Source organism: Mya arenaria, chromosome 11 (genome assembly GCF_026914265.1).
Source record: "Mya arenaria isolate MELC-2E11 chromosome 11, ASM2691426v1".
NCBI classification, from domain to species: domain Eukaryota; kingdom Metazoa; phylum Mollusca; class Bivalvia; order Myida; family Myidae; genus Mya; species Mya arenaria.
The window spans coordinates 58,596,634-58,624,340 of record NC_069132.1 but is presented as its reverse complement, the minus strand read 5'-3'; the positions used below and the strand labels follow the sequence as shown (position 1 = coordinate 58,624,340).

Here is a 27,707-nt window from a genome sequence, read left to right as displayed (position 1 = left end):
CCGAATAAAAACGCGTGTAGCCACTTTATCAGAACGTTGGTTAAAAAACAACAACTCAAATATACTTATAAAATAACAACTGGGATAATAAAACATGTTGCATAAAAAAACGTTAGCAATAATATATTATTATTATTAAACGCGCATTGACTATTAGCGAGAAGAAGAAATGACCTTCTGGTGAAAATTTTCAATGTCTCCCAAAGGTCGCAACGATGTTACACGAAGGTTGTATTTGAAAAAATACTTTTGAAATTATTTACAAGCATTTTTTTTGAGTATATCCTTAATGTTGCTCTACATCTGTTAATGAAAATGTCATGCCAACGGGGTTCGACTGTATAGATAATTAAAAACGTCTTATTTGGTACGCGGCTAAGAAAATAATTTGAAGTTTCATGTAATCCATTCAATTGGTATATAATTTAGAAGCCAAATGTAAAGAACACATAGCTTAGTTCACATGAGGTCATGTCCCTAGTATGTACCTAAAAGATCGACGTTTAGATTGTAGAGATTTAGATTTAGATTTTAGATATGTGCTAAACTCACGTCTAGTATGGTCCCTGTTATGCGCTTTTAGAACAAGGTTGACAACTAGCAGGCGGTGGTTTTCAAAGGTTCAGCTCAGGCCCAAGCCGTTCATAACATGTGCCTACTCGGTGGACTATCAGCTGGCGGAGGTTACTATATTTTCAGCCTATTCCAAGGTTAAATTGTCCCCTATATGTGCCAACAATGCAGTTCAGGTATATTATTTACCTTATATGTGTATACTAGGGCGACAACCAGTAGGCGGCTGTCACCATATGTTCAGATTAGGCTTAGTATAAGCTAGGGTCCAAGGTCATGCCGGCAGTCACTATACAATCAGTACAGAACTAGTAAGTCTCTTTTATGCATATGCTAGGGCGTCAGGCATAACGAGGATGACACTTTGTGATCCAACTATATTGATTTTCAACAATCTGTTTAGTTCAAGCCTAGTATATCCCTACACTGTGTCTTCTAGCGCGGTAACAAGTAGGCGGATATCATTCTTTGTTCAGTTCAGGACTCATATGTCTTTATTGTGGGCGAAAACCAGTAGGCGGTGGTCATTAATTATGTGATCAAATCAGGCATGGTATGTCTTTTTCGTGCCGAACAGGGTGACAACAAGTAGGCTGATTTACTAGATGCGCACATGAGGGCGACAACTGGTACATGCAGGCCAATTTATGTTTACTCAGGCCCTGTATGTTCCAATGATAAAGATTCTTGTGCATTAAGCAGCATGGCCTGCTAATGTTTGAGCCTGAATGATGACCTTATATATGCCCGCTAGGGCACTAGGACATGCAGAGGTCACTGCGCATTCACTTTAGGTCAAGGACGTCACACTTATGTGTCTATTAGTGCGGTAGTTTGATGCAGTTTTATGCCCAGTTCACGTCTAGTAACTCCCTAAAATGAGTAAACTATGGCAACAATCAGAAGTATGAGGTCATTATTTACTCTCTTCATGCCCAGGGAATGTTTTTATAGGGCGCCAGGTCATGATGAAGACCGCTGTTTATTAAGGTAAACACTCGTACATATTTTGTTCAAGACTGAAATGTCCCTTTTATGATCCAAACTTTTGACAACTAGTTGGCTAAGGTCTTCTGGTCTTCTATTCAGGGATAAAATGTCGCTATTATGTTCCTACTCGGGCGAGAAATAGTATGGTGCGGTTTAAGATGTATGCCATCTGGGGTATCAACCAGTAGATGGAGGCCATTTTGTGTTCAGCTGAGGCTGATTGTTTATATGATTTTTTATAATGTCTAAAATATATATAAACCAAACTGATCTTTTGGTAACATTGTTGCAACCTTTGAAAGACATGAAATGATGTTACCAGATGGTCAAATCTTCTGCTTTCCGAAAGTTAGTTTTGTGTTTAAAAAGAATATAGTTTTGCATACGAGTTTTTTACATTTAATGTTATCGCATTTCTTTCTTTTTTTTGTGTTTTATTGTTTTGTTGCTGTAAATCCATGGTTCTAATGTTGTGTAAACGCATTTTTATATAACTGGACATAAAGGTATATCTGGTTTTTAACTTCCTAGACATGACATGAATATTTAACCTCTGCCTAAAAGCATTGTTTAGGTCTCAGAAAATATGTGGTCAGAAACAGTAGTACGTGCCATGCTATACTAAACCAAAGAAGTTATGTTGAAATGTTTTATGCAGAAATATGTGTGCAGCTCGTATATCGTTTTTGGTGCTTACTAGTGCAACGAAATGTAGGCAAAAGTAACTATGTCCAGTTCGGTTCAGGGCGTGTATGTCGCTCTTTTGTGCCTTCAAGTGTGGCAGCCAATAGACAGAGATCGCTTTATGTTAAGTTCAGCTCCGATATGTCCCTGTTTTGTTCGTCCTAGGGAAATAACAAGTTGGCAAATGTCACTGTGTGGTTGGTTCAAACCAATAATGTCCCTTAAATATCCCTTCTATGGCAAGAGCGATAACCAGTAGCAGGAGGTCACTCTTGTTCCGCTTAGCCCTTTTGGGTGCTTATTAGTGCAAGAACCACAAGCAGGTCATAATGAACATTTCACGTATGATGTTTCTACAATTTGCCTTATAGTCTAGAAATAGTCCGTCCCTATTATTTGCGTTCTATTGAAAAAACAGTAGGGGCGATCACTATCATGTCTATTCGGTCGCTATTTTGCGTCTACGAAGATGAAAACCGGTTGGCGAAAGTCTCAGCTTTTTGTTTTCTTTAATCGAAGTATTTTCCTATTTTGTGCCAGTTAGTGCAACAACCAGTAGGCAGAGGTCACTTATTTTAGTCAGGACTAGTATGTCGTTTTCTTTCGCCTACTATGGCGACAAGCAGTAGGTGCAGTTCACTATATGATTACAGTATGTCTAGTTTATCCCTACAATGCAGCTGGTAGGATTACAACTAGTTGGCGGAGGTCACCATGTGTTCCGATATGGCCCAGTATGTCCCTATTATGTTCCGACAAGGTAGATAATAGAAGGCGATGTCAATAGGCTGGTATCACTCTGTTTTTGGCTCATACTTAGTATGTCTCTATCATGAGCCTAACTTGAGGGTAAAACTTGTTGTTCTAGTTCATTTGTAGATAACAATAACGTGTACATATTTACATCTTAATAACTAGTATTACGTTGGTCACATGCAAGATATACACAGTTTGCAAGTTAATTTAGCGTACATACTTGATAACAATTCATTAAATATTTAAATTCCTGTAAAATTGTAATGTTGGCCAAGAACGATAATATCTTGGTAAACATGATCTCAGATATCTATTATATGGACACACTAGTAGAACATGATATTCTGTTTCGACAGTACATATATATTTTACGTTGTACACAGTCTTTCTGCTCGATGCCTCTCTTACTACCTTAATCAAGTTTATGTTAAGAACACCTGAATCGTGAAAATGCTATTCTATGTTTGATTATATGAATATAGTTAAGATTGGGTTTACAACACTTATTTTCATAAGTACAAACGTTTCTAGGTTTTTACTATTATTAACATCTTAAAACCAACAATGTACGCATTGATCATAAACACGTTGGATTAACATCTCCAATTCAACTTTCGTAACATTTGCATTATGTTACATGGATGTATGTCCAAACTCATCTAATGTGCGTTTTAATGGTAATGTCAGTACAGGTATAAATCTGATTGTGTTTTGATCAGGCGTCTTCAGATAAAATTATTGCGCTAAGGTTTCTCCAAATGGAAGAATTAATACAACTGTCAAATGGTGGGCAATCTTGAGAGGACTCGGTTCAAACCAAGCTATTCGCACGTATTCCTACCAATTTAGCATCAAGATTAGTTTTCTATGGATGGGTTTATATAATTTTATTGAGTAAATAAATTTCAAAAAGAATCAAATTATTTCATATTATCAAATTTGTCATATTGTGAACTGTACGATATGCACACGGTAATAATTACTCTTGAGGAGATAACGTAGCAAACAACAAACGAGGTTAACAAGTCTTTCTTTAACGTATAAATATACACATACAGTACGCAAAACCGCTTGGCTCAATATTCGCGAGGCTCGAAGTATTATGGACGGTCCCTGATATATCGAGCCAACGGGTTTCGATTGTATAGATAATTGAAAACGTCTTATTTGGTACGCGTCAAAGATATTTAACTTGAAGTACCATGTAATTCATATTTGTTTGTTACAATAAACGATGCCTTATTTTACAGTCTTAAGTAAAGAATTAATAAGGTGTGATGTCTAGGAAATTAAAAAAGCAAAAATCAATTTCCGTCCGAATAAAAACGCGTGTAGCCACTTAATCAGAACGTTGGCTAAAAAAAAAAACTCAAAAATACTTATCAAATAACAACAGGGATAATAAAACATGTTACATAAAAATCGTTAGCAGTAATATAGTATTATTATTAAACGCGCATTGACTATTAGCGAGAAGAAGAAATGACCTTCTGGTGAAAATTTTCAATGTCTCCCAAAGGTCGCAACGATGTTACCCAAAGGTTGTATTTGTCAAAATACTTTTGAAATTATTTACAAGCATTTTTGGATTATATCCTTAATGTTGTTCTACATCTGTTAATGAAAATGTCATGCCGACGGTGTTCGACTGTATAGATAATTAAAAACGTCTTATTTGGTACGCGGCTAAAAAAATAATTCGAAGTTCATGTAAACCACACTATAAATTTGGACATAGGACTGAAAGGCATACAAATGGTAAAACTAAACAGGAAATCGAAATATATAGCAGTGATTATATACTTGCAATAAATTGCGATTTAAACGGCCGCATGGCGGATGAAATTGGCTTCTTAAGTTTTCATAATAATATAGACAACGAGCAATTCGAACACATGTTGACAAATGTTCCTAACATAATAAGTAAAGATACATGTTTAGAAAACCACGGAAAAAGTTACTAGTAAGGATAGTAAAATAAGCGACTTTACTTGCCATAATACTAACGGAAATAACCCGGTAGATTATTTTATCATTAACTATCGATATTTCTCTCTTTTGAGCAACTTTGAAATACTTCCTTCCACACAATTCTATGACACTCGGCAATAACAATATGTTTATAAGGTATTTGTTTACAAACAGGAATTCAATTACTTGATCAATTGGATATTCGCAGTATACACATTGCGTGTGAGAACGTAATCCATTCTTAAAATTACTACAGTCGCACAGTAACGATTAACCGCGTTGTGTGACAATATTTAAAATACAAGCATTGATGATTCAGTTAATTCATTTACTGAAATATTGCAAATTGTGCTAAAACACAATGAATAAAGATAGAAATACGGTAAATGATTGCAATAATAATACTACTAATACTACTACTACTACTACTACTACTACTACTACTACTACTACTACTACTAATAATAATAATAATAATAATAATAATAACATAGAATGAGGGTGTATAATTGCTAACATGGCAATAAAACAACAAAACAGTTTGGAAAAAATTGAAAACTCAGTACAAGAAAAGTATACCCAGCTCAGAAGGCTTATCTATAGATGAGTTGTATAAGCATTTTAAAAACCTTTTGGTGTTGCGAATAATGAAAAAGAATTAAATGTGCCTTTTAAGGCATATGAGTCGCTAGATGGGATAATATCGGAATCAGAACTTAAGAATTATATATCTTCTATAGCGAAAAAGCCCCGGCAACAATATGTTAATAGCGTTTTTTTTTTAAGAATTCATTTGCAATGAGTTCCGCCAAATTTGCTTTAATTGTTAAACATAATGTTAAATAACGCAGAATACCCGGAGTCATTTAGAGAGGGTAATAATAACACCAATATATAACTGAACACGTGGTGAAGCGAGTAAATATAAAAATTATAGAGGCATAGCGTTAAGCAATATATTAAATAAGGTGTAAAAATTGCGACCCAAACTTAAGTGCAATCGGAAGTGACAAAATGATAAATATGATGGGTTTTCATGTCGGCAGATCGGCCACTGATGCCAATGAATTAATATTCGATTACAGTCGAAACTCGGGGTCTCGGTATCGCAAGGTTCGATATCCTCGTTGGTTCGAACAAGATTTAAAGTTTTTGTTTTTTCAATATGTTCATATAAAATTCGATCGGTTAGCTTGGTATTTTGAGGTTAAATATTTCTCTACGCTCGATGTAATATTGCGGTCTTTAGTAAAGATTTAGCCTTTTGTTTTGTTTGTTTTACTCGATGTCAATTTTCACACCTTGATTTGTTTGCTTTGCTAAGCACTGTATATATACTTTTTAAAATTTTAAATTCGCTTGATTGGTATTATAATCATTATCAGATTCAAATGGTTTAACAGTTTGAGCAAACATGCTTTCACTTTAATTGGCACGAATACAGACGTCAAAAGTATGTCAAAGTCAAGTTTCAGTTTTATTATCATAAACATAAAAATGTCATTGCTATTATTCATAATATAATTTAAAGACGGTGAACAAGTCATTTCTATACACACACAAATGTACCTATTAATAATGAGAAAACTATGTTGTTAAATATTTAAAAAGCGAACTAGAATAATCTTATTTATCCATAACTTCCCCATTTACACAATAATAATTTATGTTTGTAAATAACATGCCTGACGAAATTATATGGTTTGAATATTGTTGAATATAAGAACAAATTTGACATAAATATCGCATTGAAAAGAACATGCACGAGGATTTCGTGTTTGACATATCGCTAACTGTGTATGTTTAATAGAATGAGACTTTTTAGTGTCTAAATGTTGGTTTTAATTCTGGTTTTGATTTATATATTGATGTATTATCTTTTTAAATGGTAACACTTTACCTTGTTGTTCTAGTTCATTTGTAGAAAAAAATAACGTGTACATATATACAATTTAATTATAACGTTGATTACATGCTAGATATATACATTTAGCTAGTTTATTTAGCGTACCTACTTAATAACTATTCATTAAATATCAAAATCCATGTAAAGTTGTAAAGTTGGCCAAGACCAATAATTTCTTGGTAAACATGAAGATCTCAGATATCTATAATATGGACACACCACTAGTAGAAAATGATAATCTGTTTCGACAGTACGCATTTTTTATTTTGTGCACATTCTCTCTCCACTATTGATGCCTCTGAAACTACCTTAATCAATTTTATAAGTTTATGTTAAGAAAACATGAATCGTCAAAATGCTATTCTATGTTTCATTATATTAGTTGTTAAGATTGGGTTCACACACAACACTTTTCTTCATAAGAATTCCTACTTAATAAGTATTAATTTGCTTGTTTATTGCTTTTCTATGGATTGGTTTATATTTGTATTGCTTAAATAAAATGAAGAAAAAGTCAAATTATTTCATATTATCAAATGTGTCATGTTGTGAACTGTACGATATGCACACGGTAATAATAACGCTTTAGGATATAGCGTAGCAAACAACAAACGAGGTTAACAAGTCATTCTTAAATGTCTAAATATACACAAATATACCGCTTGACACGATATTCGCGAGGCTCGAAGTATTTCGGCCAGTCCCTGATAAATCGAGCCAACGGGATTCGATTGTATAGATATTTGCAAACGTCTTTTTGAGTACGCGTCAACGAATTTAATTTGAAGTACCATGTAATTCATATTTGTTTGTTACAATAAACGATGCCTTATTTTTTAGTACTAAGTAAAGTATTATTGAGGTGTGATGTTTAGGAGTTAAATAACAAAAATCAATTTCCGTCCGAATAAAAACGCGTGTAGCCACTTTATCAGAACGTTGGTTAAAAAACAACAGCTCACATATACTTATCAAATAACAACTGCGATAATAAAACATGTTGCATAAAAAAACGTTAGCAATAATATATTATTATTATTAAACGCGCATTGACTATTAGCGAGAAGAAGAAATGACCTTCTGGTGAAAATTTTCAATGTCTCCCAAAGGTCGCAACGATGTTACCCGAAGGTTGTATTTGAAAAAATACTTTTGAAATTATTTACAAGCATTTTTTTGAGTATATCCTTAATGTTGCTCTACATCTGTTAATGAAAATGTCATGCCAACGGGGTTCGACTGTATAGATAATTAAAAACGTCTTATTTGGTACGCGGCTAAGAAAATAATTTGAAGTTTCATGTAATCCATTCAATTGGTATATAATTTCGAAGCCAAATGTAAGACATAGCTTAGTTCAAATGAGGTCATGTCCCTAGTATGTACCTAAAAGATCGACGTTTAGATTGTAGAGGTTAATATGTGCTAAACTCACGTCTAGTAAGGTCCCTGTTATGCGCTTTTAGAACAAGGTTGACAACTAGCAGGCGGTGGTTTTCAAAGGTTCAGCCCAGGCCCAAGCCGTTCATAACATGTGCCTACTCGGTGGACTATCAGCTGGCGGAGGTTACTATATTTTCAGCCTATTCCAAGGTTAAATTGTCCCTTATATGTGCCAACAATGCAGTTCAGGTATAGTATTTACCTTATATGTGTATACTAGGGCGACAACCAGTAGGCGGCTGTCACCATATGTTCAGATTAGGCTTAGTATAAGCTAGGGTCCAAGGTCATGCCGGCAGTCACTATACAATCAGTACAGAACTAGTAAGTCTCTTTTATGCATATGCTAGGGCGTCAGGCATAACGAGGATGACACTTTGTGATCCAACTATGTTGATTTTCAACAATCTGTTTAGTTCAAGCCTAGTATATCCCTACACTGTGTCTTCTAGCGCGGTAACAAGTAGGCGGATATCATTCTTTGTTCAGTTCAGGACTCATATGTCTTTATTGTGGGCGAAAACCAGTAGGCGGTGGTCATTAATTATGTGATCAAATCAGGAATGGTATGTCTTTTTCGTGCCGAACAGGGTGACAACAAGTAGGCTGATTCACTAGATGCGCACATGAGGGCGACAACTGGTACGTGCAGGCCAATTTATGTTTACTCAGGCCCTGTATGTTCCAATGATAAAGATACTTGTGCATTAAGCAGCATGGCCTGCTAATGTTTGAGCCTAAATGATGACCTTATATATGCCCGCTAGGGCACTAGGACATGCAGGGGTCACTGCGCATTCACTTTAGGTCAAGTACGTCACACTTATGTGTCTATTAGTGCGATAACCAGTAGTTTGATGCAGTCTTTTGCCCAGTTCACGTCTAGTAACTCCCTAAAATGAGTAAACTATGGCAACAATCAGAAGTATGAGGTCATTATTTACTCTCTTCATGCCCAGGGAATGTTTTTATATGGCGCCAGGTCATGATGAAGACCGCTTTTTATTAAGGTAAACACTCGTACATGTTTTGTTCAAGACTGAAATGTCCCTTTTATGATCCAAACTTTTGACAACTAGTTGGCTAAGGTCTTCTGGTCTTCTATTCAGGGATAAAATGTCGCTATTATGTTCCTACTCGGGCGAGAAATAGTATGGTGCGGTTTAAGATATATGCCATCTGGGGTATCAACCAGTAGATGGAGGCCATTTTGTGTTCAGCTGAGGCTGATTGTTTATATGATTTTTTATAATGTCTAAAATATATATAAACCAATCTGATCTTTTGGTAACATTGTTGCAACCTTTGAAAGACATGAAATGATGTTACCAGATGGTCAAATCTTCTGCTTTCCGAAAGTTAGTTTTGTGTTTAAAAAGAATATAGTTTTGCATACGAGTTTTTACATTTAATGTTATCGCATTTCTTTCTTTTTTGTGTTTTATTGTTTTGTTGCTGTAAATCCATGGTTCTAATGTTGTGTAAACGCATTTTTATATAACTGGACATAAAGGTATATCTGGTTTTTAACTTCCTAGACATGACATGAATATTTAACCTCTGCCTAAAAGCATTGTTTAGGTCTCAGAAAATATGTGGTCAGAAACAGTAGTACGTGCCATGCTATACTAAACCAAAGAAGTTATGTTGAAATGTTTTATGCAGAAATATGTGTGCAGCTCGTATATCGTTTTTGGTGCTTACTAGTGCAACGAAATGTAGGCAAAAGTAACTATGTCCAGTTCGGTTCAGGGCGTGTATGTCGCTCTTTTGTGCCTTCAAGTGTGGCAGCCAAAAGACAGAGATCGCTTTATGTAAAGTTCAGCTCCGATATGTCCCTGTTTTGTTCGTCCTAGGGAAATAACAAGTTGGCAAATGTCAATGTGTGTTTGGTTCAAACCAATAATGTCCCTTAAATATCCCTTCTATTGCAAGAGCGATAACCAGTAGCAGGAGGTCACTCTTGTTCCGCTTAGCCCTTTTGGGTGCTTATTAGTGCAAGAACCACAAGCAGGTCATAATGAACATTTCACGTATGATGTTTCTACAATTTGCCTTATAGTCTAGAAATAGTCCGTCCCTATTATTTGCGTCCTATTGAAAAAACAGTAGGGGCGATCACTATCATGTCTATTCGGTCGCTATTTTGCGTCTACGAAGATGAAAACCGGTTGGCGAAAGTCTCAGCTTTTTGTTTTCTTTAATCGAAGTATTTTCCTATTTTGTGCCAGTTAGTGCAACAACCAGTAGGCGGATGTCACTTATTTTAGTCAGGACTAGTATGTCGTTTTCTTTCGCCTACTATGGCGACAAGCAGTAGGTGCAGTTCACTATATGATTACAGTATGTCTAGTTTATCCCTACAATGCAGCTGGTAGGATTACAACTAGTTGGCGGAGGTCACCATGTGTTCCGATATGGCCCAGTATGTCCCTATTATGTTCCGACAAGGTAGATAATAGTACGCGATGTCAATAGGCTGGTATCACTCTGTTTTTGGCTCATACTTAGTATGTTGCTATCATGAGCCTACCAGGGCCAAAACCAATAGCAAATGGATGTCATTTGTTTAATAGGAAAAAAAAACCAGTACGTTGAGGTCATAACTTGTTCACTTCATTACTGTTATATTCTTATATGTGTTATACGTGTTAACTTGGACGACAGCCAGTAGGTTCATGACAATGCCAATTTATGTTCATTTAAGGACTAACCATTCACAAGCATGTGTTTATCAGGGCCACAACCAGTAGCCGGAGGTCAATACAATTTAGTTCATGTACGGTAGGTTCTTTTTATGTGCTTACTATGATGACAACCAGTTGACAGATGTCAATATATGTTACCGTTTGACTCAATTATGTGCATAATAGTGCGACGAGGAATGGCGGACGTCACAATAAACCCATTTGGAAACAAATTTGTCTCTATCAGGTGTCTGCCCATCAACCAGTACCTGGATGTCAATGTATGTCCGGCCTTAGACCAGTTCGTTCATATTAATTCTTATTGCATTTAACGCTAGCATGTGCGTAACAGGGTGAAGCCAAGTAGGCGGAGGTCAATTAACAATCAGTTCACGTATATCATGTTCATATTTTGTGCGTACTAGGATGACAATTTGTATGCGGATGGCACTATATGAACAGCTGAATTTGCTCTGTTTTGTTCCTTTTATGAACCCACTAGGGCATAAAGTCATAGTGGATGTCACATTATGTTCTATTCAGGAAAAGTACGTCTCATGCGTCTACTAGGACATCGGCCAGTGGGTGCTAGTACTATTTTGTGAATACGCGGACCACAATTAGTAGGTGGAGGTCACTATTTTGTATGTTCAGGCAACAGTAAAAGGAAACTAGAGTGTCGACCCCCATCAACTTTCAACATGGTATATGTGAAATTGTCGTGTATAGAGCAGTAGAGCAACCGTGACCTTTCTAGAAAAAGATTGTAAATCGTCTACGGAATATTTAAACAAATCCGACCTTTGGGTTACATGGTTACAACCTTTGGGAAACTTGTACTTGTTATCAGATGGTTATATAGCATGTGGCCCAAAAGGTATTGTGTTTAATAAAACATAATTTGGCATATGGTTCATTACATTTTGTGTAATCCAATATATCTAAATTATAATGTAATATATTTTATGTAGTTGCAATGTTCTGATGAGATGTGGATGGACACACTTATGGTATTAACTATTTACTGCCTAAAAATAAATGAATATTAACCTCAGCCTAATAGGTTAGTAAAATTAATATTTGCCATGCTAGAATATATATCAAATAATTAATAATGATTAAAATTTTATCATAAGTTATGGTGCTACAAGAAATACATATTTATTTGGATAATTTGGAACGATTTCAAACGTATCACTCTTTTTTGAGGCGTATTGTCATAATTATTAAGATTACTTTTATGCTCATATTGGCATACTTTACAAGTCGGTTGCAAGATATCACTGTTTTTGCAGAAGTTTGTGTCAACTTGCTGAGATCTTCAGACATATAATGCTAGTTTCCAACTGACGCGTTTCTTTTGACCCAAATCGCATAGCAGTTAGATTTCTACACTTTTTCATAATCATTGACTTGTTTCCTCCTCGCCAGTATACTCGATAGTTTTTAATAACTTTATGACAATATATTTCCAATATTTTTATTTTCCACATGTACTATATATCCCCATTATCCTCATATTCTTGTTTTTTTAAACATAGTTCTTAAAACTCGAATGATATAGATCGCCTACAACACTTACTGTATAGTGGATGTTTACTATGTCCGTTTTATGAGAATTCTTTGCTGCCAGCCATGGCGTATATCCATTTATGTTCAGTTCAGTTCTGATTTGTACTAGCATGTCTCGGGTTTGTTTCTACTAGGGCAATAATCGGTAAGCCGATGTCAATATACTCATTTATACACCGTTAATCCTAAGTCGGGATATGGATTGACGGTATGTCGAACAAACAATTTATAGACAAAACAGCATGCGCGATTTATTAGTGACATAAAACATAAAGTCGTGAAAATGTGCAACACCTTAACACCGTTATGAATGTTAGTTAAGTGATAGTTCAGTATATAATTATGTCGAAACAGTGTTTAATTAATAACAAATAACTTTGATTATACTTGTTTTATTTGAAATTGATGTAAATCAAAATTTAAGCTCATGCATGCATTCATAATGTAATCAAGTCCCTGTAAAAATATAACAAGGACATATAAATCCTGAAATGAACATAAAGCGATCTTTGCTTTCTTGTTACCGTCCTAGAATGCACTTAAACGCGACACTGAAGTCCTGAACAGGAAATAGTGGCCTTCGCCTACTGCCTGTCGCATAAGTAGGCTAATGATAGCGACGGGAGAGGGCCGTAACTGATGTTGGCATAACTCGTGGCCCAATCCCTTTGCATGCTTGATTTTATAATGTCGGTCTAAATATTGTGTTAAAATTTGTATTGATATTGTCATTGTGAAATGTGTTCTCATGCAATAAAATATTATTAAATTAAAAAAATAATGATAGCGACATAATAGTTCTGAACTGAAATAATAACCTCCGCTTACTGATTGTCACCATTAAAATAGGCATACATGTCCAAGCCAATACACATAGTGACTTTAGCCGACCGGTCGTCACCCTAGTAGTACTTATTAGAATTTGTTGTTTTTAATCAACTATTACGTATTTGACGAGATACAGAGGAAACGCGGTACCAATACCAGACAATTGAAGACAATTTTACGCCGCCAAAACACGCTCAATATCAACTAAACTCGGCCAGTATCAACAAAACTAGGCCAATATGAGTTTCCTCCGTTTTGATTGGCTACAAAACTCGCCTAATATAGGATTTGAGAAATGGGTCATTTTCATTGGCTGTCGAAACCCGTCTGTTATGAGAAATATCTAGTAATCATTTTTAAAGCAGCCATTGTGTTTTCCGTTTTCTGACTGTTTTGAAAATTGTGTGCATCGCATTAACTTATTTTGAATACTTGAACCACTTTTTACGGTTTGATATTACAGTTGTATTAACCCGTTGGTAGATTTTACGAATATTTTGTGCACACCGACAAAATGGACGACGAAGGTATAACATTTAACATTTGGCTAACGATTTACGAAATTAAGATAAAAAGAAATGCTTTCTTTAATGTACAGAGCTTTTTCATAAGCATTTGCAATGTCACTTTAATGTTGAATGTCAAAATCAGCATAGTCGATTCTAGAAAAGCAGACACCATGAATGAATAAGGGAAGCTATGGCTTCAATGTGAATTGGTAAGTTATAAAAATGTTTTAACAAAAATGGTAAAAGTCAATTAATAAAACATTTATTAATTAGGTGATTTCATAATGGTCCAGTTATTTGTCCGCGGTCAGTGTATTTGCCTTCGCCCTTTTGGGCTCAGGCAAATACATCTAACCTCGGACAAATAACTAGGCCACTATGATAGTACCTAATTGATAATATTATATCAAAAATTCGGATTTTCTATATACTATTCTATAACATTGTAACAAGGCATGCATACATTTGATTATTAATCAACTATTACTATTAGACAATTGCGGTAGCAATACCAGATAATTGAAGAAAATATATTCCAGAACTCATTCCATATCGACCAAACTTGCCAATATCAATATAACTCTATGAGTTTCCTCCGTTTTAATTGGCTTCAAAACTCGCCTTATATAAGATTTAAGATTTAAGAAATGGGCCATTTACATTGGCTGTCAACACTCGCATGACATGACAATCAGTAGAAGGAGGTCACTATATGTTCAGATAATGTACATAAGACATAATCTGTTCACTTCGTGTCTATTATGTCCCTAATATGTGTCTACTAGGGCAAACACTAGAAAGCAGAGGTCACTTGATGCTCCTTTCAAGACGCTATCGCTTTAATATTTATATCAGGGCGACAACCAGTAGGCGGAGATCAATATAGAGTCAGGTGATGTGCCAGTTTGTTCCTATTATGTGTTCTCTTGGACCACAAACAGTACTTTGTTGTCACACGATGTAACATTATAAGAGGCTCGAGTGTCCACTTTAGAAAATCATGAATTCTATACACAGAGATTGTTTATTATTGTTTAATGAACATTCTAACGAAAGAGGAATATTTTGCATACTTAAAAATTAAATATTTACCGCTCCCCAACTTTAAACATCACATAAATAGCCTATGGCCATATCTCGTATGTTCCTAGTATGTGCTTATTGGGCGATGACACTTTGTGTACAGCTGAGTACCAGTTTGTCCCCATAGTTTGACTACTTTGCCGCGTTGTCATGGCAAAGTACATTAAATGATCTGTTCCGGACATTATTTTTTCTATTAGGTACATATTAACCAGAAACCGGAGTGACTTTATGCACAACTTAGGACTTGATTTGACCTGTTAGGTGCCAACTTGGACCACAAACTGTAGGATGAGGTCACATTCTTGTCACATAACATTAAAAATAATATCGACTGTACGCTTTAGGCTGTCGTGTATTGTTATACACGGGTATTTTATCACTATATAGTAAACCTTCTAACAAAACAAATGAATAAATTGCATGTTTGAAATTGAAGTAGTTGCCTTTTCCCGGCGTTGAACCTGACACTTGCGACATTTATTCCTCATAACATATGAAGAGCAACAGTGACCTTTCAAGAAAATGACTTTATATAGTGTCCAAAATGTTTAACACAATCCGACCTTTGGGTAACATCGCACCAACCTTTGGGAGACATGAAATTATTTTACCACATGACAAAATTTTCTTTTGCCCGAAATTTACTCTGTTTGAAAAGAATACAGTTCTGCATACGGGTTTTTATATTTACTGTTATCGCATTTGTTATTATAAAAGGACATAGAAGTAAATTGCCTACCCATGACATGAATATTTTACCTCTGCCTAAAAGTAAGTTTTGTTTAGGATCAGAAAATTTTACCGAAAAGTCACTGTGTTAAAAAAATATATAGTTTTGCATACGGGTTTTTACATTTAATGTTATCGCATTTGTTATTTTTTTGCTTTTTATTTACTTTTGGTTGTTATTGTTTTTGTGGGTTCATTATTCCTCTGAGGTGTAAACACATTTTAATATAAAAGGACATAGAAATAAATTGCCTTTTTAATTGCCTACGCATGACATTTATATATTATCTCTGCCAGTAAAGTTTAGGGATCAGAAAATATATTGTCAGTAAGAGTATGTGCCATGTTAGAATATGGCATATACATTATTTTCAGTAAAATGTTATCATCAGTTATGGTGCTATAACATATATGTGTATATGATTATAATTGTAAACGTTTCTAAATGACTCTTTCATCTTTTAAGTACGCTGTAGATTTTAGATAACTGTTTTCGCTTAATAAGCAAAACATACCAGTCAGTTGCATACTATCACGGTCATCGCAGAATCTCATATTTGGCGGGATTTGTCCGAGGGTTCAATAGTGATTTGATAATTATGACGATCGTAGAAAAGCGGATCTTAGTCCGGGTTGAAACTTTACCATGTATACTAGTATTTTCAACAAAACGTAAGTACACAAAGTACTTCAACTGATCCTGAGCAAACATTGTCCTGGCTGTATTTATCATTCATAGTAGGATTTTCAAAACGGTTTCACAATTATAAGGCGCCGTAGCACACACATCAGCCAGACCTTAAGGTAACACTGAGAGGTCAACAATTGAAATAGTTCTATTGAAACATTAATTAATTGAGTACACAATAAATTGAGATGTTCGAGTTTGTTAAATTTTAAAGTTGATCGTTACCAAATTATATATCATACTAAATATAAATAGTTTTCGTCTTACTGTTGAACTCGATGTAAGTCTGTGTTGCAATAACATGGAAAATAGTCTGACTGTGTCTGAAGCTTTTTTAGCGGGCTTGATATGTCGCCACTTGGCGTCTATTATTGCCGTTGTTGAGTTTATAAGGTCTGCCCGCACTCTTTAGAGGCTTGCGTTATGGCTTGACTCCGTCACAGCCCCAAGTGAGACGGAAACATATTTCTGAGGCCGAGGGGTAATCCCATTTGTTTGTGGGAAATTTGCCAAATGAGTAACTGCGGGCTCTACTATAAATGAAATATGTGGTCCCACATATGTTTTTTTCATTGGTCTTGACTTGTTGTAATTTAGAAATTGGATAGCATGCGTGTCTTAAAAATCTAAAAGCTAGTAACTCTGTAACTTTGATATTTTTAAAGGATGAGTAAGACTTGTGGGACAGTTCATTGGCAAGAGAGTGTTCTGAGATCAGGACGTTTCGTTCACTGTGTATACATATATAATAATGTGAACTGACCTCTTTGTTGTTGAATTCCCAGTTGCCTCACTACTATCTGAATTCTAAAACTTCTTCAATACCAAAGAATATGTTGACATTTTTTATTGATTTATTTTTCTGATTGTTTTTTCAAATGTTTATCTACATATTTATGTTGTTTTTGTTTGGTTTTTTGTTTGTTTTTGTTTTTCAAACGGCCCGCGTTCGATTGTTTTCCAATTAAGTATTCAAGAACGAGATAATAATTACCCATACTGGACTATCTAGACATAAACATGTCGCCCCTAGTCCAGTGTATGCTCTTTTTCACTGAATATAATTTATTTTCTATATTTGAATATTTGTTATTGAATGAATTAGGTGTGGGTCAAAAACCTACAATGTACTTGGACCCGAAGCTTTATCAAAATAACACCATCAACTTACATAGCATACACCATGTATCATTCTGGACTTCTATTAGTACAATGGTTGTGTACAAGCTTTAAATGAGAAGAATTGAAACATTGTTTATAACATATACATTTTTTCCGATATTTTCTTTCTTGATGCGTTCGCTCGTTTGACGTTATGTTTTTGTGGTGACATGTATTTAAAAGTTTATGGTTAGACCGATATGTAAAATCATACTTTGAAATACCTCATCCTTTCATGTAAAAACGAAATCAGAAAAGAAAAAGAAAAGTTTTGTCACCACAACGTGGATAATACATCATCAAAATAATTGTAATAGTAAGTGTTTGTTTACCGGGCTCGGTAGGGTTAAAAGTTGATTAATATATCGTTCTTTATGCCATCCATGCATAAGTCCATAAAGTCCTTTTCGTTTTATTTCATAATTTCAAACAGTAAAATATATGTGAAACACTGAATATTCTATAAGTTGTTCGATTTAGAAAAAATGGCATCTAGTACATTATATGAATTTATTATAGACTTAAGGACAATACACCTGCCAATGAATGAAACGGTTGTGTCTTAAATGCAGAATCCTTCACGTTCTTACGTCAAGTTATGCGAAATCAAAGATTGAAGTAAATACATAAAAGTTGATGATATGCTTGTCACAAGATTTTCAGGACATTCGTACTTAAGGACCTATGCAAATTTATATGTCCCAAAAGTGCCTTTTTTTTAAATTTTCAATCGATAATCTCTGCTCAGTGTAGATTATGAATAAAATTCAAACAAATGTAAATATTCCGTAAAATTATGTTAGTGTTATTGTTTTGTTCTTCCCTCTATTATTTTGCAGGAAAAATGGCCTTTGTAAGCTTCATGTAAATAACGATATGATCTTAAGCGATCCTTCCTGAAGAAGTAATAAAAATCAATGTATATTGCATGTTGCTTAAACGTATTTCATATGAAAGCTCTTTTCCATGTAAACTCAATAAGGATTTTGTTTAAACCTTGATAATTATAAAACAAACGTTTTTATTTCCGACTCAGTTATTTATTCAACGTATTGATTCAGATATATCATTGGTGTATAATTGAGGTAAAATTCATGTTAAGAAAGACGAAGAAACCTTACATAAAAACAACTGTGCATTTACTGCTAGGATGTGTTTGCAAAGTGTTTTTTATGTGTTAATTTGTCTTTAAAACATGCAGTAAATGCCTTTTTAATAATATAACAGTGATACACCTCTTCGTCAGTCAAAATTAAACAAAATATTATGTCAAATAGTCAATAGGTTTTCTAAACTTGTGGTCAATCTTTTTCCGTTATCGGGATTTCAATAAAAAAACATAATCGAATCAATTTCAATTTAAGCCTCATTATCCCGTTTAAAATTCCGCTTCTGTGACCTCATTCCTTTTGGGTTTTTTATACTCCAACGGTTGTCTCGACTTCTTACGTGTAACCATAACCTGGGTTTAAGTGAAAACATCAACCCCCACTTTATAACAATATAATCCCACAAATAGTAAAAATAGTTGAAACTAAACTAGGCGTCGTGCTACCAATGAACACATTCTTTATATCTGAACAATTAATATTTGCAGTCGGACTCCTCTGGGAGAGACATCGTAAAACGAATGAGTATGTCTGAAAAACTGAAGTTCGATTTGTAATTGAAATACTTTTTATAAATTGATGGGAAAACTATATAAGAACCATTTTTGAATGAATTAAAATGTTCCTAGATTCATTTTGATACATATTTAAACGAATCTTCGAATCTTAAACGTAATGTTCAAAATATCTTATATTTGTTATACATTGTCTACCCCACATTTACATGTGTTATGCCAAAGTTTAAAATACAACAACACTGTTTTAAAACGGTTTGCTGTTTAATACGCCACGGTTTATTTTTCGGACTCTACTTAATTACTAACTGGAGCCGTATAATAATTAAGTATGTAAACCCATTTTAAGGGACGTAGGTTAGAAATGGGAAAGAGGGGCAACCTATCTCCTTTATCAACCACAAAGAGATCGACACATGGAAGAAGTTGTTCGACCGCATACACGATGGAATCAAGAAAACAACGATTAGTGGCAATATCAGTTTGCTATTCAATCTAGGGAAGGTTCGTGTGTCGCTTTGTTTAAATGGGCTATAGATACGCGGAAAGATGATGTGCAGACAGTCTTGGGCTCGCGCCAGGACCTACCGCCTGGAGCGAATGTTATACCTTCTTATCGTTTATTGTGCATTTTTTCCCCTGCTGTTACCGCTTTTATACAGTATCAAATATTCAATTATAATTGTCAAGTGCACCTTTAAATCTTTTTGGAGAGATTAACTGCACTACATTCATTAAAACAAATCATTTTTCTAAGTGTAATTTTAATGTATGGTTTCTGGTGGTTGTTTCTCAAGTGAAATAATACGTTACTGATTTGTTTTGTCATTATTTTCTTAGAAAAAGCGTCATATAATTAATTCGAACGGTTTAACAATCAAACAGATACGAGTAAAACTTAATCAAAATGAATATGTACATATTTTCATAGCATTTCAGCTTTTCAAATTAAAAACATAATAAGTTTACATTGTATATAGATTTCACTCTTATTTCAGTTCTGAAATTATTTTGAAAAACGCACGTGCACTACGTGTGTCCCTTGTACTTTAAGGAATGCCATAACGGTAGATATTAGCAAAGAGTAGTTTCTATTTGTTATTGAAAGTACAGGAACAGCTGGTTTGTAACAACACGTCTGTTTAAGTCGAGAAGAAAACGTATGAAATCGCAGACGACATTACACCAGAGACATATATATATAATCCAATAGCCAATTCTTCCTCCAAGTATAGGGTCGTCGATGTCTGCGCCTCCATCAGACAATTTCGTTTTGCCATTGGCATAACAGAATTAAGGCATCATACACAACAATTTCAAATTTTCGTATTAAACTACTTAAATGAGTCATTCATGCTGCAATGTACATATAGTCATAATAACTTGTATTTTTTATACCCGTTTAATCATATTGATGTTCTTCCAGCAAACGAAAATGAAAAAAGCTAGCTGCTAACTACGCTTTTGGATACAGGGGACACGTTTTTGCCATACATAATCCCGCCGGAGGATGTATTCCGACAACCATATCATTGCTCACCGGAATCGCCATATATAGGGAGAAAATACCGAAATACACGGTTACTAGCTTGTCAACGTTTTGCGGGTGGTTCCGTGGTCACACTAGTCAATCCAGGCACAGCAGTTTCGATTCCAAACCGCAACATTAATATACTTATCATCTTCCGGGATGGACGTTAATCGTGGTCCCGTGTGACAGTCCTGTACTTTGCGGTACGTCAAAGAATTGGATTGGCTCAAACCAGGGCTGTATTGTGTCTGTGCACCATTCTCGAAATATTTTAAATAACTAATACTCTTACCAGAGCACTGGTCGAATGGGCAAGGCCCGAGTGCGAGTGTAAAGAAGCTTACACACCAACGGGTGGTTGAAGCAATTGAGCAACCCCGTCATAATTGCAAACAATGCTGCTTTTTTACAAGAGTAATGCAATGATGAAAACGGCAATAGAGTATGTCATTGGACAAGCAACATGTATTTGGTTTAATAATAATGACATAGATTTTGTTGTTATTGTTTATTAAGGTTCATAAACCTTCGTCTTAGTATGAGGGTAAGATCACAACCTAGCCCGACTTTGAATAAAATTAACTTCAAATATTGTCATGAACATAGCAAACAAAATGCAAGGAATAATAATTTGACAATATCTTGAAATGATTGAGGAGATGGCTACATAAATCATTGTTACCGAACAGGCATCTTAACGTTGTCAGTAGGACTAAAGTATTAGGTTAACCGATATTTACCGCTTTGATTCGAACAGGGTCTGCCGCGAGACATTCAGACCTCTCTACCGACTGAGTTAAGTAGTTAAGTTACATTATATATTATTGAACCTTTTACCGACATATACAGTACAACCTTTGGGGTACTTAACCCAAAGGTTGTACTTTTTCATGAACATACGGCGCTTAACCTTTAGGCGACAGTCAAAAATTGTATATTCTCGATGGTTAGTATTTTTGAAAAAAAGCATCATTAATAATGCTTTACTACATTTATATATGCATATTTTATGAAGGAAAATGTAAAGGATATATTATTATAGGATATATAGCATTTAATGATAATGTCTTCCAAAGGTTGTTCAAATTGGCAAAATATCCCAAAGGTTGAATTTGTATATATATATATATATATATATATATATATATATATATATATATATATATATTCTGTTTTAAAAGTAACACTGACCACATAATTTTATTCTTAAGCACTGCTGATGACCACCTGACAATATCACTGACAAGGACCACAGAGGTTGCTTCCTTAAGCACTGCATATAGATACATGACCATACAATGTACAAGAAATAAAATATGCATAGTATCATGTCCGAGCGATAAAATAGAAGAAAAAACATGCATGTAGATCACCGAAAGAAGTTGTTAATTACCTCAATTATAACATGTTAAGTATACACATGTTTGAAAGACATTACTGTTTAATAGGGATGCAAACGAATATTCCAATAATCGAATATTCGATCAAACGTTTGGTATTTGAATGTCAAAATCGGTATTCGAATATTGGAAAAAAGAGTAACAATACTAATTCTCAATAAAGAGAATAAAAAACCTTTTGCCTACAACACTGTTGTTGTTATAAAGTTTTTTTTACAACGACTGGCCCCTAATGCGAGAGGTGTGAATGTGATGACAATACACTAAACACGCGTCATACGTCATTTAGGGACATATCGTCGGGTACTGTTAAAAGTCCCCTCTACTTTTACAATAACTGACTAGAAATCGGCTTTAACACCAATGTTTTGTCTTGACTGCAAATTAAGCTGTGCAACACAGCTCAAATCACAGTGATGATATGCATGCCACGTGCTACAATAATGTAGTTACATATATGTGCTTTAAACTGTTTTCCATGTTTCGATACAATTATCGTGCTTTGAAATGTAAATGTATAGTATAGCGTTTTAGGATATATTTCCTCTATTGTTGAACAATAGATGAGTCAAATCCAGTTATGTTTTCGTTCTATTATTTTACTAGTTCTCGTGTTGGTTTGGGTTTTCCATAGTTATATTTAGTCAATTTAGAGGTCAATCTCAGAACGAGACTGCTTGTCCTACGGAAAGACCCTCCGTTGGCGCAAAACGCTATTTGACTAGGAATCCATCTAATTTCACATTGTTAACAAATATATAGGCAGCGGAATTGAAATTATTCGATTTGTTGTTTGTCTGTTTATAATGTATTGTTTTCTTCTTTCTGAAAATTGCGAATTTCAAAGGCTCATTTAGGGAAAATCAGGCTCCACCGCGCGTACTGGTTACGACAAAGTAGGGTAAAATTGCCCCGGCATACTGTAACAATTGTATTTGGTTTCAACCCACTTTACTGTTAAAATTGAATTGAACAGGGATAAAAAGAATATACAATATATATCAATCTCTACAATATGTGGGAATAATTGAAAATGTATTCGTTTGGATTACATTTACAAAACAAACAATTTTGCTTAATGTTAGTTTTTCAAACCTCCCTTTGTCGCTGCTCGCCAAGGGAGACTAATGCGTAGGAGATTGAGAAACACATCGTATATTGGTATAGTACCTTGTAACCTTCATCTATTCTGGAGAAAAGTTGGTTTAACAATCTTGTTTTTCAGAAAACAACAACAATATTCAGGGCCGTTATAATTAAAGACCCCGTTTTTATCAATTTAAGTACATTTATTTAAGTATCAACTCAGATGCATACAAAAACAATGCGGATGGTCACCTGGCCATTTTTTATTACGTATTACATAGACATTGACAACATATGTAATTTCTAAAGCATTCCGTAAAGTATTTTCGTATTTGTATCCTTTTGCTAATGGCCAGCAAGTTTTACTATAAAGCACTGCTGGTATGTCACCGTTATTTATTTTTTTATTGAGTTTTACATTGATTTATACCACAAGGTGGACCAAAACCATTTTTAATGTATATACAGAGTTCGATTCTTAGGCATTGCGGATAGTCACCAGACTATAATATGTAAATCATTGATCATGACAATTGAGTTGCATTCGAAAGCTCTGCGGATAATCACGTGACCATAGTTATCTTTCTTGTATAATGAATAAGATTCACAATGACCAAGAAGTTGCATTTTTAATCACGCAGGTTAGCCACCTGATCATATTTAACATTCCATTGTTATTATCATTTACCACTGAGATGAATTCTAAAGCATTGCGGATATGTCACCATATCATACTGTTGTATTGCGTAATACATAAACAATGATAAGAGAACTGCTTCATAAAGCACGATGAATAGCCACCTCGCCATTTATTGTTATGTATGTATTACACTGACAATGTCCGCTTCGATGCATTCTAAATCATTTCGGATTATCATTTGACCAGACAGTTCAGTTTCGTATATTATATAAAGCCCGCCGAATAATCCCCCGACCATTTTTTATTTATTTATTTCAATGACATCTGTTTTGTATTTTAAAGAACGCTTGGTAGTCACCTTACCTTTCCTTATTATATATTACATTGACAATGACCACAGAGTTACATTCTATTAAAAGAGGGATGAGCAACCTTTTGTTCACTTTCATTAAGGTTTGATCTGCGTTCACTGACTCATTCAAGGGGGGGGGAAAATATTTTTTCGTGAATGACACAAAATGGTTAAGTAGTTTATGTGTCCGCCCACTTACAAAAGGTAAAGAGCGTCAAGTTCCATCATTGCTACTTATGCAGTTCATATTAGCAGGAGTGGGTCCAGGAATTGAGGTGTGAGGGTGCGTAACTTATGGGCACGACCTTGACATTCACCCCTCAGAACCAAACTTTAAATAGTTTACATATTGGATGGGGTTGTTGGTACTCCGCCAAGAACATCTTAACAATAAACAACATTGTATTTTTAGCGTACTGTTTTACTTGTTCTCTGTCCGATATTCGCAATAAAAGTAAATTTGGTTGTTTTTAAGGGTGCGCGCGCCGGGTGCGTTCCTCACACTGAAATCGCTTTTGACAAGTACCCAGCAAACCAAGGCACGAGAGTGATTCAAATCTGGTTACAACTGTCTTTATTATCGAGTTTAAAACGAATAAATAAATTGATCGTCCAATGTATTTGTTATTTGTTTATGTTGTCACGTGTGTCTCATGCGTGTCTGTTTATCAATGTACTATGAAACAATGATTATCATACTAAACATTTGCCTGATGTCATTGGCTCTGTTTACGAGTCATAATTAAAACTACGTGAATGGGGCCTCCTCTTAAACAATGTGATGTGTCAATTTTGTACAAAAACCTGTACAAAAAGACAATATTCAAACTTTGAACTTTAAAGCAATATATGCAATATATAAAAAGAGACAGCGTTTTAGGGGCCGCAGCCAAATGCTTTTGTATACCATTCGTACTTATCATACAGATGTACATAGCATTTAATGAGCGATAAATACTTGGACACCGGTGTTGAGTTATTCCACCTTCTTTCTATCAAGTTCATGAACATGCTAAATTTATGACCTTTGTTCATCAAATATTGGAAGATTGATGTTTGTCTTCGAAATATTAAAATATTTCCATCACCATTCATATGATATTATATGATATATTCGTACTTCTATTGAAAAAAAAATCCCATGTACTTTGTTAATTCGTTTCTGTGAATCAGGTACATTGCATACCATTCTGCGATAAGATAACACTAATAATTTTAACTTTATTTGTGGATACATTTTAAAGATTGTACACACGCAGGTAAATGTTGGTGACCTATTTTCTTCTGAAAGAGTAAAGCATCTGGGTCAGTAAGTGAGATAATCAATTCAGCCGTCACTGAACAATTTAAGACACGACACGCAAAAACAATATTAACAAAATCAACATGATATATTAAATAGAAACAAACAACATCCCGCTACTGACATTCTACGGAAGCACCATTTAAAAGTGACAAATATGGGGCTAATTGAAATGTTTATTGAGAGTAACAAACATACAACACTATCAACTAATCCTATATACATATATACAATAAAACCTTCAAGTCACTGGTTGGTGAATCTAGGAATAACTCTGTATGCGCCTTCCATGCCAGCTTGCACGTGTGTGCTCACGTGACAATGAAAAAACCAAGTGCCCGGATTGTACGCTTTCATTTCTACCATCTCATACGTTCCCGCGTAAACCTCGAGGACGTCCCCGCGGATCTTTATTTTTGTTCTCCGTATGAATAACTGTCCATGGAAATGCACTGTATGGATGTCGTCATCCATACCCATTCCAAAGACATACCAAGCGCTCCTCTGTCCTACCTCCATATCAAGGCCATTCAAGTTTCCATAAATGTATCCGTTTATTGAAAAATACAGATTGCTTTGAATGAAATCAGGATCCACAACGTCTACTCTAGCCGGAGCCCGTGCTGCGAAATTGGCTGTACCGAGGTGGCTCAGATTTTTGTCAAAAATGAAGAAAGCTGTTGCAAACTCTACTTTAATGCTATCAGTCCTTTGACCATCTTCATCAAGAGTTCCTGTCTTGCATATAACCATTGGACCAATCAGACCGCTATGTGCATCTTTAAGCGGATCTACCCGTGAAGTATATATAGTTCCAATACATTTTGGCTGTTTTCATTCCGGACCTGAGCGATATGGGATAGAATATCTATATATTCTTACCTTGCCTGGATCTGTAGGCAACGCACGGTTTATTACTGATCAATCTGCGAAAGGTAGATTTTTAGGGACTATATTCAATGGGAAAGTTGCCATATTTTTCAGATGTATTTCTATGGTATCTCCGACATTTCCACGTATGAATGGACCGATTACGCCGAGGTTCTCAGGGTGAGGTTTCATCTGTGTGAATGTGTTGTCAGTAAATTCGCGAAACACGGTCTTAGTTTAAATTGTACCAACAAAGATCTGTTTCGCACGTAAATGAAACTGGGACTGAAACGTAATCAGTTCAATTAACTTAAGTTAAACCAGAACAATATTATGTTACCATACACCCAATAACATTCCTATGCCAATTATGAACTATAACAAAGGTTTTTCCCTTATGTATAAATATACGAAATACTCACATAAAACTAAATACCGTAGGATACTTATTGCCGTTTAATTGAAAACTAGTAAAATAAAAAAGAATGACAAACCTACCTCGTAGGACCAAACAAACTCTTCCCAGTAATAAAGTGAATTTTGGTCGGCGCGTAGTCCCATTCCACATTTACTGCTCCGATGTAATACCGACGTGTGGTCTCTGCTTTCGGCAAACGGCCAGGTTGGATACGAATCCTCCCACATGAATTGACGTTATACCAAGCAAACATCCCTTCTTGTTCCAGACCTAGCTGACCACAACGCAACCGATTACGTCCTGTAATGCAGTGTGTGAGATGCCATACCATACAACTAAGTTATATATAGAAATGAAAGTGGTAATTATGAAACTGAATGTATGCTGAACAAGAATGCTCTGTACACATGATGTAATTAATCCCCAACAATTAAGAATCATTCGTGGCGTCAAAATATCTAAACGATGAAACCAGTTTAACGTGCTATGAACTAACGGATCAAACGTTTTTTTGGAAATATAATAATTACTCAGAAATATTGATTCGAAAAAACGATTTAACGTTCGTCGATCAGATCCTATAGGCTAGATTTTACCAAGTTGGTCGGGTATCATGCGGACATTTTGCCCATCCCCGGCAAAACAGATACTGTATCAATAGTCATGCCGTCGAACACGAAGTTGTTGCCTTCAAAGGTCACATGGTGATTGTCTATATCAGGTCCTATTGTGTATACATGCCAGGTGACCCGTTCTCAAATACACATATTCAGTCCGGGTACAGTTCCAAATGTGAAACCATTGATTGCTGAAATAAATGTACCTGAATGCAATTAATCGCCTTCGCAGTGTTCATCCAGTGACTAGCAGAGAAGTTTGTATATAATGCAAAGGGAAATT

At 35.1% G+C, this 27,707-nt stretch overlaps 1 protein-coding gene across 1 annotated transcript in view; it reads left to right on the top strand.

Moving 5' to 3' along the window:
• LOC128208648 (ferroxidase HEPHL1-like) overlaps nt 1-27,081 on the top strand; it is an 84,796-nt gene extending 57,715 nt beyond the window's left edge. Inside the window, exons 14-15 of the mRNA XM_052912196.1 lie at nt 26,504-26,569; nt 27,076-27,081. Coding sequence (XP_052768156.1) covers nt 26,504-26,569; nt 27,076-27,081 — 72 coding nt within the window. The remainder of the gene's footprint in view (nt 1-26,503; nt 26,570-27,075) is intronic.
• Nucleotides 27,082-27,707: the final 626 nt, after the last annotated feature.